The sequence below is a fragment of the Tenebrio molitor genome, chromosome X, assembly GCF_963966145.1.
Source record: "Tenebrio molitor chromosome X, icTenMoli1.1, whole genome shotgun sequence".
NCBI classification, from domain to species: domain Eukaryota; kingdom Metazoa; phylum Arthropoda; class Insecta; order Coleoptera; family Tenebrionidae; genus Tenebrio; species Tenebrio molitor.
The window spans coordinates 7,549,082-7,568,361 of record NC_091055.1 but is presented as its reverse complement, the minus strand read 5'-3'; the positions used below and the strand labels follow the sequence as shown (position 1 = coordinate 7,568,361).

Sequence of the window (19,280 nt, the reverse complement as noted above, 5' to 3'; positions counted from 1 at the left end):
AGTCAAACGTCGTTAATTTTCGGGGAACAGTGCTAGAGAACGGGGGAATCCCATAACGTACACAAGTTCGTTACGTTCTATAGATTTGGTCTGTTGTTTGATTGGAAAAATTCTTATATTTTAATAACATACCGTTGTCAACATTGTTGTTGGTCATCAAAATAGCGAATCAGAAGGAGAGCCAAAAAAGTTCTACAACCGATTCGAATAGCATACATGTCGGTTTCATATGTACAAAAGTAAGGGGTTGGGGGTGCAGGTTAAAATTCTGCAATTTATAGCTGGCCATATAAAATTCTCAGCTACTGAATCTGGCGGGGGCGTTGAATACCGTGTGAGAGTGTATTTTTGGGGCCGGGGGCGACTAGACTACGCGGTGTGGTTTGGCGAGTTTTAGGTGTTTAATCAGAAAATATAAGTTGACATGCCCTGGTTCGAGGAGAGGAGTCTGTTTGTAGGAGACACACATATCCGCTGGTACGAACCAGGAGTGGGTGAAAGCCGGGTTGATGTTGACTCCGATGCCGATGGGAGCTTGGTGCCTCTGGAAGCCCGAGGAGACGGCGTAGTCCATGGCGACCGCCTGGTAAGGCAGCATGATGGAAGCAATCACCCACAGCACCACACAGCACACGAGGTCGCAGTGGCCGCGGAAGACCGGTGCTAAGCTATTGCCGTTACTACCAACAAGTGACTAATGACTAGTAGTAACGAGTGACGGAGAGGTGGGCGTGAGCGGGCGGGGCGAGCGGCGCTGGTTGGCCGCGGCCACGCAGCTGTGCTATTTACCGCGAGGCCATTCGCCGCCCCCACGCCGTCGCCACGCTATCGCCGGCCGAGTATCAACAAGTAGCCAATACACCACCGCCGAAACCTCGCCGCTATATCGGCTAATCTATGAGATGCAGCGGCGGTGCGCCGCTCTCTGCTTTATGTCGGTCTCATTGTCTCATCGCCGCAAATTCCTTCGCCCTATCCTAACTGGGCTAAACGCCCCCCCGCAAAAAATCATTACTACAGCTGCATCCCGGTCGGACGATGCGCAACAACCGGAACGATCTGCACTGATTAACTGCGGATGGTCCGATTGACTGCATGACTCGGACTCGGGTATGCTCTCTATGCCTTCTATGCCAAATATTTGCCGTGGACACGCACGACACTGGAGGCCGTCATGCCTGAATTATTCCCGTTTTATGACACCTCCAGTTCATCGATAAAAAAAACGGTTCAGCTTTCCGCACTCGATAACTTAAACAGCTTGTAATATCGAAATTGGATAACATCTCGTAAAAATGATAGGGAAATTTAATTTACATGCTTCAACTCATCGATCATCGACACCGATCTCTTTTTTTCTTAATTGATCTCTTTAACTGATCTCATTCAAACAACGACCACGATTTATCTAGGGTGACGCAAGGCTCAGTTTTAGAGCCACTGTTATTTTAATAAATATCATGTATGTATTTCTAACGATAGATATTCATTTATTGGTAGCTGACGAACTCAAAATGCAACCCAATATTTAATTTTCATGAATAACTAGGTGTAATAAACCATATTTGGACTAAAAGTAGTTTGAACATCCCTGAAGATTTTTAGATTTCCCCTTGTTCACACATTTGCGGAAAAGCTCTCCAGCGATTGTTAGTTAGGGATGTCTAAAACTACAGTTTATAATTTTTTATGAATCTAGTTTTTGTCAAATGTATTTTGTGTTGCGTTTAAACTTCGTCAGGCTAGTACTCTTACGTGAAACACGTTATATATGTATACTCATACTATTTAACTTTAGAAATAAAATTCATTTTATCTATCAAAATTAAACCATTTAAAATATTTAAGAATTCTAAATTGTTAGATTCGAGCGATCCATTGAATTTGTTATTAAAGTTGGCGCTGGAACTGAAGTCATAGGTCTTTTTGAATCTATACACTTATTTGTGTATAAATTAATGTTAAAAAATGCTATCAGTGGAGTCAAACGAAGGGCCCGTTTGTGCTTAGAACAAAATGGTGAACACTTTCAGCATCTGTTGTAACATTGTTTATTAGTACATAGTTACAAGTTTTTTTTTTTATATGTAAGCACAATTAATAAGATAGGAGGTTTACGTTTAAGACTTGTATTTTTATTTGTACCTAGATACCTATGATAAAACAATTTTAAATTATACAAAAATCTGAAAAATCAAGGCTCACATATTTTTGTTTCGTTTAGTTGAATAGGTGTTGTAACAACTTCGATTAGATGTGATATTAATTTACATTACATGCCATTTACACCTGTTTTAGCTGCCACAAATACATATTAACATAATTACACCCTTAATATTTTATGTTTGTTTCGCACCCGGTAATCATGTCGTTAATTAAATAACATGCGGGGTATATATTATGAATTACTTAAATATATACTTTCGATACGATATTTAATTCCTAATTATCGTAAGGACAACAGAAGTCTTGAAAAGTAGAAATTAATATTTTGTTGCATTTGCAAGAAATACCATTTTAATAATAATGCCTAATGATATTCATCAATTTCCAGATGATTTTCTACTTTAATAATATGTACCTACAAGAATTGATATGCCTAATTAACCACATAACTATATCAAGTGACTATAAAATGTTGTGACGTTTTTTCATATAATGGCAATACAAAATGTTGATTATTTTGATGCGAATTCCATGTTTAGTAATAGAAAAAAGAAAAAAAAAAGATAAGTATATGTATTTTAAGAAACATGTAAAAGTGATTAGAGAAAATGTTCTTTCTTTAGCAACGTTTATTATTTTAGAAAATTTTAATTAACGATAAATTTCAAAATGACTATTGTGCACGCCAGTGTCTTAATTTAAGCATTAGCTTTGCCAAAGCAACATTTCAAAAATACAAATCGTGCGTTCATTTAAATTTATCCTCAAAGTTGGCCTTGAAGAGTCGATTGTGAATGCACCACTTGTGTGAAAACGTAAAATTTAAAGAGCTGATCGGTGATCCATAATGGTAGTGCGTCCACAATCGACTCTTCAACGCCAACTTTGAGGATAAATTTAAATGAATTCACCATATATGGTACAATAACCATATTTAACTGGAATTTTCAATTTGTACAGGGTATGTAGCTGGAAAAACTTATTCACTCCAAATATTCTTTTTCAAAATTCTGAAATAAAAATGATAAAACCTGAGATTTTTTGCTGGCGTATTTACTTATGTAAATAGGAATGTTATTTTTTGCACAATTGTAACATTTTTAACTCGAAATGAACATAGGTACTTGTAACTCCCTTATTTAAACAGAACATATTTCGAAATTTTTGAAATAGGTACTAATATAAAAAATGATTTTAAAATAGTATATTGTTATACGAGTTGCATAAGACAGTCGAACGAGAGGGTTTAGAGCACGACGAACGCAGTGAGGAGTGCTCTAAATCTAAAGGAACGAGTTCGACAACATGTCTTGTGAAACGAGTGTATTTTTTGTACTTCGGCTTCATTATTTTTTATTTTTTCAATTATTTTTAAATATAAAATAATTATCTGGTGACATTTATTTTAATGGAATTTGTTTGGTATTGACGAAGCATTGAAAATTAAATTTCAAATTGTCTCCCAAATGTTGTTACAAATCTACCCCTTTAATAGTTTATTTTGATCCAAAACATGGATTCAGGTTCAAAGGACATCACATTTAACACGGAAATTTACTATCAATACCAACCCCACATTCAATAATCACTAGAAACGATGCTATAAAATTGATCTTTGTGAAACTGTTTTCGGTGTCGCTCGTGACACCGAAGTTGAAAAAATTATTTATTGTTATTAATCAAATTAAAATACATATTAACTACCCTTTAAATTAAATAAACAAAAGAATTTACTAACTTTCCCAAGTAGGTAGGTATGTGTAATGATGATATGTACTTGGAAATTAATTTATAAAATTATGAAAACAATGAAAAATTAATGAACGTAAATTTTTTAATTAATAGATTTTTTGCTGTATGGTTTAATTTAGGAATGTTTTGCATTTTTCCATTATTGGATGATTTTCTTGAGTCTGATGTGAGCGCGGTTGAGCAATGCATATAAATTAGCAAATAAAAGAAAGTTGATTATTTTCTATTGGACTTCGGGGTATTCGGTCCGAAAACGTTTTTAGTGGCGACATTCACTACCACAACTAGATAAATTAAAAGTCATGGAATATATTAAAGCGAGGGTCAAGCCGATAGCTGAGATACAAATTAAGATATTCTAATTACGCGCGTAACAAGAACCCCGACAAACCCCTGTTTCTGGTCTTCATTTGCTACTGTTCCTGTTAGAACGGTCTGTTGATGATCTGATATCCCCTTCCGACATTGCTAATTCAGTAGAAGATAGATACGCGCTCCTCTAAAAATTAACTAAACAGTATTTTATTCTGTCGTCTCAAATAACTCAAATTTTCGGCTCAACAGCAATCACGCTAAATTGACTCGTGCCAGGCTCTTTTGGTGTACAGCACGACCCATGTTATTATTTATCGAGAAAATAGTAACCTTAAATTGGCCCTAACGAATCCTATTGAATAAACTCCATACGAACAGTTCAGCTCTAATCGATAATGGGGTTCCAATACACCCTATCGCCACCCTGATCTTCGACCTCTACTGCCAACGGTTTCTTAGTAGCCCTCTGTGTTCGGCCAAGACTCGGCTCCTATGCAAATTTTACGTTGCACTTGATTTCTCTTCTATTACCCTCATTACATTATTTATTGCCAACAGTTTGTTCAACTCAAATGATCGACAACTATAGGGGGTCCCGGTCTGTGTAATTACCCCCTACGTGCAACCCATGGATACTGGTATGTTTATTTTTTCGTGGTAGTTGTGACGACTTACTGACAGGTTAATTGATCCAAACTAAATATGTACCTACTCCTTCAAAGTTACAGTAGAGTCGCGATAAGGTGAACACCTCGGTAAGGTGAACACTCAAAATTTTCTACAGAGTATTCTATAAGGTGAACAAAACAAAAACACTTTTTTATTTTTTATATTTCTCGGAATTCTCTTGTACCATTTCTTGTAATTTCAAGTAACAGCCGCTAACCTCCATAGATTATGTTTCTGCAAATCTGTACGGATTCATTTCAGTTCGGATTTTTGTGATATTAGACGTACCTATGTAATCGTATAGTGTCTGTCTAAAGATGAAAACACTTACATTAACAATTAAGGTGAGATCATAAGAAAGCTTGATAAAGGGTCTAGCGTCACTGCCTTTTTTCGCGATTATAGTGTTGCTAAATCTACTATATGTGGCATTCGAAAGAAGAAAGAACACATTTTTAAGGCTCTCAAAAATTCATTTTCGGGTATAAATAAACAAAAACGAATAAAAAAGGCAGAACTTCTCAAAATGGAGGCAGCATTATACGCATGGTATTTTAAAGCAAAGCAGAAATTTTAATAACAGCCAAGGATGGCTTCAGAACTTCAAAAAAATATTTGGTATACATTCACTAACAATTTCTGGGAAAAACTTTCTTCAAATGTTGAAGGAGTAGAGCCTTTTAAAAATGCCTTACAACAGAAAATTGAAAAAATGGGTCTTTCCAAAGACCAAATTTATAACGCCGATGAAACCGGCCTTTTGGAAATGCCTTCCAGAGAAAACGTTTGTCTCTTTTTCGGAGAAAACAGTTCCAGGACGAAAAGTGGAAAAAGCAAGAATAACTTTCCGCGCATGTACAAATGCCTCTGGGAGGCAGAGTTCCTCCAAGATGAACTTGTTCCAAAAAGTCATTCTTAGAAAAAAACGCATAGAACCAATAATATTTTTTTTTGTTTTGTTTTTTTAACCTAAGTATTAGTTGAAATTTATGACGACAAGATCATTTTCAACCTTGGTCAAACTGTCCAATATGTTTCGTAGCACCATCTAGGAATATGAAAAGCTTCTTTCACTGAAATCACCGGTAACTGGTCTTCGCAAACCTGTCACAAATGCTATCATCCAATTCTCGTTGGTTAAAGATGGTCATCCAGGTGCGTAATATGTTGGACAAATTTTTATTCGAGTTCGCTATAAAGGATCTCCTGTGAAGTTAAATCTTATTTTAGTGTGCGCTGTAGACATAATCAAACAAAAATCTATGGTGTCTTATGGACTTCAATTTGGGACTTTTGAAGTGGTACGCTATAACCGGAAGATCGTAATAAATGAGTTCTCTAAATCCTGACTCTACTGTATAACTATGATGGGAACTATCGGGTGTTCATTTAAATTTCTCCTCAAAGTTGGCGTTGAAGGATCCATTGTGAACGCACCACGGATTACGGATCACGGATCAGTTCTTTAAATCTAACCTCACTTTTTGCATTGTTTGTGTTTTTACTCTGTAGACTGACGAGTGGTGCGTTTACAATCGACTCATCAACGCCAACTTTGAAGAGAAATTTAAATGAACACCCGATATATCTGAAACAAATACGTACTAAAATGTTTTAAATACAAATTTTGTTGAAATAATAATATCTAAATAACCAAGTGATGAAAGAATCAGATGCTATTGGAGCAAATTCAATTTCTTGTAGTTGCAAAATACATATTTTAGCAGAGATAGTTGTTACCTACAAGATACTAAGTCGTAAATCTTGGTAGGGAGTATGTGATAGGAGTCATTCGGAGATTTATTTGGTGAAGTATAATTAAGGGTTGTCTGTTTGGTTATAATGTCTGTTTGGTGGTCACATTGGTGCAAGTTCTCGCGATTGGGGTTTTGGGGTGCAGTAAATCGGTTGAAGTGAAATTAACTGCAAAAACGGGTAATTTGTGAAACGGTTAAATCTTCAGACAATTGGATCGCTGCGGTAATTTCGATAGTAACTAGCACTTTATCAAGACCCGGGGGCAGTAAGTTGTGCCACACACGGGCCACTAAATCTGCATTACGCCAGAGGCCAGCGTTCATTCTCTTCTAACTGCGAGAGTTGCTCAATTAGCTTTCAATTAGTGGTCCTCAGATAACCTTATCTATTCTCAAGCGCGTACTTTATAGCCCCAGCAGCCGCCCCGGCCGTTGCATCCCTCGGATGTGTGGCTGCACCACCGACTTCATATATGACTGACTCTGTACGTAAGCCATCTTATTTAGTATGCGCGCTCGCATGTTCTTTTATTATTTGTCCTGATTAGTACGACGATAATTATGGTGATACGTGAGATAAGACGGGTCGGTTGATACCGAGAACTGTTTAATTTCGCTACGGGTTTCGAGACTTCAGTCCCGTCACCCAGAAAAGGCGAACAATCGCGCCGAATTAATTATTGTCTAAATTTTACCACTCCCAGGCAATATTGACAGATAAAGAGGGTTGCAGTTAATTTCTCTCTCAACCAGATGATTGCTCATGTCCTTTCCCCCAGTTCCACCCGACGTGTGTAAGTAGGTAAATACGCAGTAATCATAAAGTTCATTAGATCGAGCTGGCCCCAACCCATAACCCCACTATCTACGAAATTATTGCCCCCGATTGACAGACGACACAAATCTCCAATCGATCGAGAAAAATCTCAAAGTGGAAGTTAGGGGAACAATTCAAAATCAGGAATTGTTAGACTCGATTTGAAAAATTTGCAATACTATTTCTACTGCTGCTTCTATGGAAATTATAATTTTTGAATTATTGTTCTATATTTTTCTACGTCATTACTCAAGCAACTCGTAAACACTGTAATATAATGTGTTCGTTACTAAAGGCTAACGTAGACACATAATTGATTAAGTAGCGGTTCATTAAAGTTTTTTAGAATAATTGCACACATACACTTGAATAAATTGCATACCACTAGGTAGAAAACCACCTGTTAAACGAGATGAAATCATATTATTGGTGGCAGCATTTACTATAATCTATCTAATTTTCAATCAACGTGTGGATATCAGGTTTTTTTGTACTTATTACTTGAATATAAAGTATACACTGATCACTTTTATAAGTTGATAATGAGAGTATGTAGTCAGTTTTCACAAACAAGGAATGTTATTAAACTTAGATATATGTCATTACATTTTTTTACGGAAGTTCTAATTTGCGATTAATTGATTACTAAGCAAAGTAAATACAGAACATGTCTTTGGAAATTATCTAAAGAGGCGCCAAGATAAAAGTTGATCAAAATTCTTTAATTAGTCCTGAACTATATCTAATTATTAAACTGCATCCTGTATAATGTTATGATAGAAGATAAAGTATCAATCGTATTGGTCTCGCTGAAAAATGTTTGTTGAAAAAAAGTCAATACCCGAATTTTAAAAAATGTTTGAAGACGGTTTTTATTAAAACATTTTCGACAATTTTTTTCTGATACGTATTTATACCGTGCGATCAAAAATTACTTAGATAAGGGGCGGCTATGACTTTCACAGTGTCAGATTTTTCGTATCTTTGCTAACTCAGCTAATAAACGTCAAACAACTGTCACTATTAATCAAATTTTAACACAAAAATGGTTTTTGCTTCAGAACATAAAATATTCATCGTTGAATCTTACTTTCGTAATTGCGTTTTCAATAACGTAGAATGGACATACAACGCTGTTACCACCTGTTTGACCGAGTTTCAACAAAAATTTCCAAATATAAATTGAAACAGGTGTATGCAACCAAAAATACTTCCATGCGTCCAGAGCATCTGAACGTCTAGATTTGGACATAGGTACGTCCAAAATCTCAAATAATTGTTGATCGTACGGTATATCAATCGACGGAAAAAAAAAATTTTTGGTCAAAATCATTTTTTTAAATTTTATGGCTCTGAATGAATTGATACGGGAAAATTGATTGCACACGTTTGAAGCCTTATATGAAGGGAATGTAACCCTAAAGTTTCGTAATTTTTACTAATTTTTTAATAGGGTTAATCGTGCGGGCGGTAAAACTTGAATCATTAGCTATAATTCATTGCGTTATCTCTGTATAATTACAGGACAATAATTCTACAGATAATCATAAAGTACATATTAAGTTTAATCAAAAATTAAAATGTCGTAAATATGTTTGAATAATATTTAAATTATAACATTTCTAAAATAAAAGTTGACTCTTGTTACGTCTTAATATAAAAAGGCACGGCATCGAGGCCGGATATATTTACGAGTATCATTAAGGATATTTCTATCAAGCAATGATAATTCCCGTGAAAACACTATTTTTTATAACGTCATTTACTTTGCTATTGGCCAATTCCTTATCAGAGTTTGTCCACACTGGATTATGGATTACAAACAACAATATTTAAAGTAATGAATCTATGAAGTATTTAAGTTATACAATAGAACGCGGTTTCTTCCTGCGGCCACCCATCCAAACACTGACCGCGCCTAAGACTGCTCAACTTCTCTGATCAATATTATTATTACATATTAATACATACATACTTGATATTTTTTTCACGACTTTATACTTGTAATTTTACAATATGTATAAGTCAATTATTTTAAATAATTGTGATAAATTTTTATTGACACTACTCTTTTCTTTAATTTTAGTTTGTGGGAACGATTTGTTTTGTTTTTTTACAAAATTCTTTACAAACCCCTTTACTAAAAAATTTAAAATAACATCAATGTTAGTAGTGCTGACTTTTAAAATGTGGAAATCAGAAAAACTGCAACTGTTAAAATAAAAAAAATAAAATACATGATCAGGAACAGAACAGAATTGATTTGGGTGATTTTTTAATCTTTTTTGAAACTATTCGACAGTAACAAAAGAGGAACCGTACTCTGTTAAGTTGCATAATTTTCTAACGGAAAAGAAATTTTCAAAAATAATATTTATGAGTAGATTGTTTGTATTAAATGAAAATAAGTTATAAGTCGACGTAACAAACGGGCGTGAATAATTTTAGTTAACGTGGATGCTCTTCACCATATTGGTCTGAGGAAAACAGCGATTAATCACATTAGATATCAGCACCGAAAATCGATTTAAGATTCCACGTCTTGCACGGCATTAATTTCGGTATGGTGTAAACATGGCACAAACTGTGTCTGAGCCCTCCAATTTTCTCAAGTGGCATCTTGTCTTTATTCCCTCTTCTCATTAAACGATTATAATTACATTTGTCTTTCCAATTATGCGTGACAGTGAAACTGTAACGAGGGGAAGAAAATAATGTGGAGAAAACTCCCTTCAAGTTTCATTTTTAAAACCATAAGTTGATCAATCTCTCGTTTTCTTCATCATTACACAATTAGAAGCCACCGGCGGCGCCTTCTTCTCTTTAATCGCATTTTAATTAATCAGCTCCACTCGTAAAACTGCTCCGTCTCTCCGGTCCATTAATTAACAATCAAGTTTTTACGCTCGCGATCGATGTGTTAATACGTCTTTAATTCGGAGTGATGAACATAGATTAGACGGAAGTAGCCCCAAGTAGCTAAGAAACCCTCGCCTTTCACCCTTTACTTAACCGGAAATTACACGGAAGTATTACGGTGTATTAAGACTGTAACCGTGTTCGCCCTTTCTGTCGCGATATTAAATATATCTGGCATAAATTAATTGTCGATTTTGGAATCGGTTCACGTAATCGAGCACATCGGGTGTCATTTGCACAAAATTGATGGACCGGGTGATGGACAGTCTATTTTGCGAGGGCGCGCATTTTCTGCAGAAAATGCAATGAGAGCAATGCTCTGTGAAATAACCAATACATACCACAATCGAAATGTACGTCGAAATCTCGTTCAACCCCAGCGTAGCGGGGGTGATTGATCGGCCCATCAGAGGACGTGGGGCTAATATTATATATTGACATCTTACCTGATGCGATTGACTTCTACCACCGGCGTCATCATAATCGACGCGAATTTCGCGTGGGGTAGTGTTGCACCCTCTGAGCGCAAATCGTAGCTTATTTGTTCGCCCATTCATGTTCGCATAAGGTAGTAATTTAACAAATCTGTCATAAATAGTTTTATTAGCGAGGAGCAGTCGAATCTTGATGGAAGAACGAGAAAGCGATACGTTCCTCGTCGCTCCATCCGCTCGAATGAATACGTAATGTAATTCACATTTGTTTTTGTCGCCCCCCATTTCTTTAATATTGGGGTCGTGCTTATTCGCATTATCTCACAAAATTGCATTTTAAAAGACGTCTCGACATATGTTTTTGATAAAAGAATTTCAACTCTAATCGTTCCACTATCGGGACAAGTCATATTTCACCACCGATCAATACCTAGTGGCTAATTATAGGAGAAAGAGTTTTGCAGTGTCGGGTTTTTGTTTTACAGTCAGAATCGCTTTCCGGAGTCTGGACGAGTGAGCTGAGCCTTTATCGACGTTGCACAAAATAATTTAGAACCTTACAGGAAAAATAAAACAATGACAAGGCGAAAAGGTCTGAAAAAAGGGATGGAAAGAGCCGGACTGTTGGGTTGATGTACGTGCTACTGCACAAAACTTATCTCCGTTTGAAGACACGACGGGAATATTTATATAGCACCGGAGGGTTCGCGATTAACTACTATCACTACTCCTCCGATGATAATAAAAATGAATTAACAAAAGTCTAGATATTAATGTCGCACTCTTATAATGAATTTGTTTGCTCAACTACACCACCCTCGAGACCCGGTCGTATATAACTTGCAAAAATATGACGCAGTGATATTCACTGGAGATAAAGACAAGATGTCAGGAGGCTCCTTACAGCATTTGCACCCCGCCACCAGATTTGGACGACAAAGAGTCGACCGGAATCGGACCAGAAATGGATAACATCATAATAAACGATCAAGTTCGCTTATAATTTAGATATTTGTTAAGATATATGGCGCGAGATAAATATTTTCAGAGAATATTTTATAAATGGCGAGGTAATAAACAAGCGAGTTTGTCTGGGTTCATTAATCACGGAGTCCTGACACGATCCAAGATTATAATTCATAATGATTTTTTAATTAAAATCTCGATAAAGCAAGTGAAAAATGTTTTACAAGATGCGAACTGTACGATAGAGTGAGCGTGCCGAAGAAAACGGAAGAAAGAAAACTGGAACTAAATAGGAAACAGTGAAACGTTCTCGCCCAACTTCATTAACAATACAGTATACAGTTCGCCACGATAAAAACCTCACAAATGTAATTTGCTAGATATTTAGGACACCAGTTTCGGGGAATTCTTTTTCTGAAATGAAATTTCTGCACTAACTTCAACAATGACTAATATAACTCATCGTCAAATCATTCCGTTTCATCTACACGCACACTCACACCCCGCCACAGGTCAACCCTCACAAATATTACACGTTTCAAATTTTTTGCTGCCAGATAAGACAAAACGAATAAACATATTTTAAATACGATAACTCTATTCCCTAAAGTGGTGACAGATAAAATCTTGTCTCGTCTTGTCTTGTGTGCAGCTACCCCGAATCTTCTGACAGGTAGTTCGAAAAACAAATTTAGACTGCAATAATTATAACGGTTTCAACGGGACTGTAAACAAGAGCCCAGTTTCTGGGGAATCTGATCAAGGGAGCGACTGCCGTCACTCCGTCTGCAGCAACCAACGTTCACGATTTTTATCGATATATGATGTATCGATGTAAATCGAAACTCGATATTTCCAATAATTCTGATTTTCTCAAAAGAAAAAAATACTTTTCAAGTGGTCACTCATTATTAAAAATTATCAGTTTATTCAAATGTTTTCAAACTCATACTGGTTTTGTGCGTCAGTACTGACAGAATAAGGTCGCTGCATCCGATTAACACGTTTCGAAATAATAAATAGTTCAACAACTTTGCATTACTAATGGGTTCATTACTACATATGTAGGTATATCGAAAACAGTTTAAAAATCATAGACTGTTTTTGGTAACTTTTAGCTTTGTTATATTGGCAAGATCAGCCGTTTCAGGTTTCACGTCACGCATCAAGGTAAAGTGCGAAGCTACGAAGTAAATTTAGTAAATATAACCTTACATTTTTGTGAAAAACGTACAACCACCGTACAACAATAAATTATAAAAATCTTATGCCAATTTATTTTAGCATGCATTACAAATTACAAAACAACTGATCACTAGATAGTAATTTACAATTAGTAGATTATTTTCAAATTAGTAAAGCAAAATAGATCAATAGTTATTTTCATATCAGTAGCGCTGTCAGATTGCTTTTCAGGTATGAGGCCGAAATTTGAAGCACGAGGCGGTAGCCGAGCGTTGCAAAACAGGCCGAATACCCGAAAAGTGACAGCGCAAGAATGTTGAATAACGTTTTTCGTGTTTGTTTGGGCCAAGTCTTAAAAAACATTAATTAATTCTAAATTTTGAGGTTATCTTTGACAGATATCAAGTTAGTTAGGTATATACATATCTTTAGTTATATACCACTTTTCATGTATCTCGGGAAACGAACAGGAAAAGTACCTATATTACACTCGTTTAATAAGATGTATTATCACACTCGTTCCATTACAGCACTCATGTGATAATAAAGCGTTTTATTAAACGCGTATAGTAATATACATACTACATATTTTAGAATTATTTTTCCAAACGAACATTTTTAGTAAATTTTGACTTATTCTTGAAATACCTACATTCAATTCTCTCTAACAATCTTATGTTTATTGTTTTTTTAATTTACATATTTTAACAATGGTGATGAATTTAATTTAATTTTATAATTTATGTAAATAAAGATGTTAATGATGGCAACATGAAATTGAACCTTACTTTAAAAAATGTTGACATTAGCCTGTAGGCTTTTCTGTAGAAAAGAGAAGATTATTATTATTATGCTAAATCAGTGCTATTTGTGATACAAATTTTCAAAGATAAGATGCCTGATGATCCGTGATTATGCTGATTTTCCTTAATTTTCATTTAAACACTAAGATGTAAATTGTTACTGTTATTTCCTATTTCTCTAAATATATGAGAGTAAATCTCATATTCAGTAAATAATTAAAGAGATTTTTCACTTACTCTGTACATACATTTTTTCAGTTTCAAATTCACTTTACCACAAGGTTGAACCTCAAACTTGAGTGTACGTCATAGAAATTCACAACTTTTTTGTTTTCCTTTCTTACATATTTTCTACTGTTTAAATATAATTTATGTAACTTCTGCTCTTCAAATCTATCAAACTTTGAAAACTCCAGAGTATGTACAGGGTGATTTTGAAAGTTGTGCAGATATTTTAATCACGAGCTACTGGCTTCATGTAGAACTCGGAAAAAATATTTGAAAAATTCTATGTCAAAAACTAAAATTACATTTATTTTTTTAGCTACAATTTTTTTAATTGCTTTTAGTTTTCTACGTTGTCCTACAAACTCGTAGTTAAAATTTCGGCACATTTTAAAAATACACCCTTGTATATCATGTTTTATAAAATGTATTTTTTGACATAGAATGTTTTAAACATTTTTTCCGAGTTCTACATGAAGCCAGTAGCTCGTGATTAAAATATCTGCACAACTTTCAAAATCACCCTGTATATTCTACCTATAAAAAATCAACTTCCCGTTTCTTCGGTCTTTTTTTGAAATTGTCCCAAACTGATACAATGATTAGCAAATTCGATGAAAGCTATAAAAGTTTGTAAATAGTCTTTACGGAAAAAATTACTGGACGCTTGTATAGTTTGTCCAGCGAGAGATTGGTTGACATACATCAAACAGAATTATGTACTTAAAAAAAAACAGTTTTTTACGGTTTCTTAACTTCGCTTGTTGGTGTATGTCAAAATTTTGACGTACACACACGGAGAATCAATTAAATTAGCCTTTTTACAATATTTTATTTTGTTTATTAAGCATTTAAAAAACAATGAAAATGGACGTTTATAATTCACAAATTTACTTATTTACACTAATTTCTAATCGATCTCCTTTCACTCGATCCTGCAATGTCTTGAAAACAGTCCTACTTCATTTTCAACAATTTTAGAGTACACAAGTAATAATGAAGATGTTTTCTGTTGCACAATAAGGAGTATTAACGTTAAAAAAAGGCGGTGAATGCTGAAATCACGAAGGCGTATTAAATTAAAAGTAATGTTATTTTGTTATTGACAGATTGGATCCACTTTAATTGGACAATTATTGTATGGATCAATCTACAACTCGCTCAAAAACATTTGATTTTCATCGCCAGTCGGGATATCAATTTTTTTTTAATCATGCGGAGTGATCGCAGTATTGAAAAATCATAAAAACTAGAATTGATGGAACAAATTAAAATTTTAAGTGATCTGGGTTTAGTCTTTGAAAGTGATATTTCTGATAGTCCCTCGAATTACACCTTTTAGGTATTTATTAATTATTATGGGCGTGCAGAAGAGGGGCGGCGTGGCCATTGTAGGTCGAGCTGATATTGGTATAAATTAATTCCATATCGAGAAATGGCAGTCTCAATAGTAGCTGATTAGGTTTCCTGGGTGGTGAGCAGTATTGAATGTCCGATCCCCAGAGGCAGTTTCGCGCCTGCAGCTAAAGCGTCCGAAAACCGGGAGGGTCAACTAAAGGCCTGAGTAACAGCAAGATGACCATGTGAGTTCCAGCCACCCTTTTTCTAACCAGATTCACGGCGACACCCTCTTTCGCATTCCTTACGGGAATTACCGTAATCTGCATCACAAACGTATGATGACCGTGAGTGATAAATCTACCCCGGCACTTCTTTCCAACGGAGACTCTTTTCCATAATCAATTCCGTGTAAGACGGAGGCGGCGTTTAATTGCAACGACAACTTTTCACGGAAGGACGACTCGCAGGACGTTTCATCCTGATAGGTGCGGCGTTTTTTCAAGAACTCCACAATTACTTATCAGATAATGTTGCTTTGACAGATATAATGCCGCAAATGAATCACACCGAGGCATCAGGTAACGCGAGGGTTGCTCGAGCTTCGTCTTCCGTTCGGTCCTGCTGAACCCCGCTTGTCGCCATATATCTCTTACTCCGTTACTTTCTCATTTTAACGACTGATCCTTATCGGCTATTTGCCCATTTAAATGAAAACATAACTCCTGTCCCTCAGATCTTCATATATAATAAACTACTTGATATTAAATTGCGCCTATTCTGATCAGCCCCTCGATAAAAGGCCGCTTTGGACGAAAACCGACTAGAAATTTCGATACACACCGCTAAAAATCGATTCGAACAATCCGCAAATTTCGCCAAAGTGGCTTTTCGAGCTCGAACCGATAGTTTAAGTATCAAATGTGGATTTGAATAAAACCGTGTAAGGGAGATAGTAGCAGTCATTTTGCAGAAATAATGTGTGCTTACGTCGAGCAATGCATGTAATCCGGACCCCATCTCAGCTTCACTACACTTATGGGTCCCCGAGATAATTTAAATCTACAAAACACGACGTAACTGCTGTAATCTCGCTAGTTCTCTATGTATCGTACTAAAATGCAAATCATTTAATAAAAGGTGTCGAGCAACTCAACCACATACTTACTTTACGATGCTTGTGCTTGCTCCCTTTACAACATTATTACGGTACGATTAGAATTTCATTAGAATGTTTCGGTTAAATCGAAATCAGTTAACATGAGGTGAAACATTCTGGTGAATTAATAAGAGGGCGAGGAACTCGTAGTTTTTAAAAGGAAATTGTGTAGAGCGCCGAACTTATGCTACTTAAATGGAGAACTTAATGGGGAGGAGGAGATTGTATTTGCATACAGAAATAGTCAATCTGTAACAATAAAATGTAACGAGCATGTGACAGGAAATATGTACTGTAAAAATTTATTTAAGGAAATATAGCTTTTAAATTATCGCTGAAAATACCCCGGGGAACCTTAAATCGCGTGCTCCATTACACGAAGCGTCTACCTTGGAAATGATGCAAATCAAAAGAAGACACGCCAGCAAATCTTCCTGAATGGATGTTTTGTTTTGAGAGCAAACTGTGGGGTTAGCGCGGATAATTCGAGTCGAAAAAGCGATTAGAATGAGACCGGCGAAGTGTCATAAAGGAGTGAAGATTCCCCTTTTTAGATTCTCGGTGTCCTCCAAGATGCAAAATTAACTCGAAATGAGTGCATTTGTTTGTCTTTTAAGGGTTAAATTTACGTTTCAATTTCACACACAATAACGCTCGGGTATAAGAAGTACGAAAGGGTTGTTTTATTCGCCTCGGATGCATGATTTTTCGCGGTAATTTCAAATTACTGAAGGTTTAAAACGGCAATTTCGTTTCAAATATGCATGCGTATTACCCACTGGAGAAATCTCCGGCAGTTTTCCTTAACCGGAAATTGCTCTCAAGTGCCAAAAATACCTAAACTAATAAAACTGATCCGTTTATAACGTCGCGCAATTGATGATGAAAAATTTGTCCTTTCCTCGAGGTGGATCTCCGACATATGTAAATCCTGTAATATGTAAATGCAGCATAATAAAACTAAATCAGGGTAGATCTTCTTTGATCTCGAATTGTCGAAATAAGCAGTGTGCAGTGTGTATATGTTATCCTCTTGAGGGATTGCAAACGTATGTCATAAAACTTGAGGATCGGTTCTTATAGCGGCCTATTTACCTGCGAACACTCCGCGAATGCTGAATCATACGGCAGATCCCAAAAATAAAACTCCAACCCCTCAAACGCCTCAACACCTCATTCTAAAGCCATCATTCACTCTTTTACATCCACATTAAAATCGACATTTTAGTGTCTAATTTCCGCAACAACCGCCAACAATCCTGCAAATCAAATTGCTCGAAATTGCAACAATCGAACGAATTTGTGTCAAATACAAAATATTATTGTCATTTTGGTTAATCGGCATCGTTAAAATTGTATCGGGACAAATATTGCGTGTCGTGCGAGAACGCTGCGAGCTTTGTGTGGACCAAAGCTTTGGATTTCGCTCGAGGCGCCACCTAGAAGCAGTCCCCGAAAGCGAGTGGTTCCGCTCGCGACCGCTCGAGGGAGCCGCGCGAGCTCGCAGTTTCAGCATCCTGCGGCCGCAGGACAACTTCTTAATGTTTTGTTTTTAAAATTGTCGCAATACGACGTCCGATGTGCGATTTTATATTCAGACGTGAACGCTCGGTGAATAACAGAAATGGGATTGACACGCCGAAGGAGGGAAAGCTGGCAGAGATGAGTAATTGGGAACATATTGCTAATTGTGCGGGCTTCATTGCCCAATTTAATGAGAACGCAGTCAGTAAGTATGAAGTATGACAAAACGGGGGTTGAATGCGGTGTTAACTGACGATGAGTGACAGCCGAAAGGGGGTGTTAAATGCAAATTAGCTCCGACTAAATGTTTTCATATGCGTCGATTTAAGATACCGTGTCGGCGACGTAATCAAGTCAACAATGAGAGAAAATTAATGATAATGGCTTTGATATTTTTCGTTTTATTTTGCGAGTGTATGCATAATTTGCCAGTCGAGTGGTTGGTTATGTATATGATTAACTCGTCGGGACCAGATCATCCAGTCTTGACAAGATATCGCGACAATGTAACAGCTTCCCGTCTTTGCATACCCCTGTTCTGTCGATATTTGAAGATGGTATCTAGTTAACATGCAAATTGCAATATGTATAAGGCGGCGCGGTCTTCACAAGGTATCTAATAGAAAATGATATAGAGATCTTCCTCTCCCCGCGTTATTCAGATTTGCTTTACTAAATTAGCAACCCGCCACCCTCTATTTTTTCCCTTCGGCGCATCGATTAGTTTTGCCAACATTGACAAAACTCCACTTTTTTAAGTCGACCACAAATTCCTTGAGAGTGGTAATGAGGACATCCTCATTAAGACGAGAGCTCTTAACACAGATGTAATCGCACGTGAAGCCGTCAAAAAATTAAAATTAGATAACTAGATAGACCGACCCAAATCAGACAACTAATTGTACTTTAGACTACAAAGAAATCAAAACAAGAATTAAACTGAAAATTAACTTTTGATGTTCAGGTCTGCAGTGTAAAAAAACATAAAATATGAGGTGGCACGACTGCATGACGACGCCGCTTGGATAAAATAGAAGAAACAGAAATCAGCGAGGCGAACTGACTACACCGCGACATATTTGTTACTGTGCGGCTCCTTAACGTCACATGGTGGAGAAACAAAGTGCAAAACACAAAGCACGGTTCTCACTTTCTAACCAACTTTGTTTGAAGAAAATCGATTTGTTAGTTTTTGAGTTTAGTAGATTCAAACAAGAAACCAGACAGACAAAAATTCTAAAAAACTGCTGG

At 36.3% G+C, this 19,280-nt stretch overlaps 1 protein-coding gene across 5 annotated transcripts in view; it reads right to left on the bottom strand.

Moving 5' to 3' along the window:
- The window catches only part of trh (trachealess), a 110,771-nt gene that overhangs the window by 19,705 nt on the left and 71,786 nt on the right, over positions 1 to 19,280 (bottom strand). For 2 of the 5 annotated variants that reach the window (XM_069061363.1, XM_069061364.1), the window contains exon 1: positions 486 to 704. The exons of 2 other annotated variants lie outside the window; for them this stretch is intronic. In XM_069061363.1, the coding sequence (XP_068917464.1) occupies positions 486 to 598 (113 nt within the window). In that variant the 5' untranslated portion in view covers positions 599 to 704. Of the gene's footprint in view, positions 1 to 428; positions 706 to 19,280 lie in introns of those variants that run through there. One more of the 5 variants, XM_069061362.1, reaches the window with a different exon arrangement.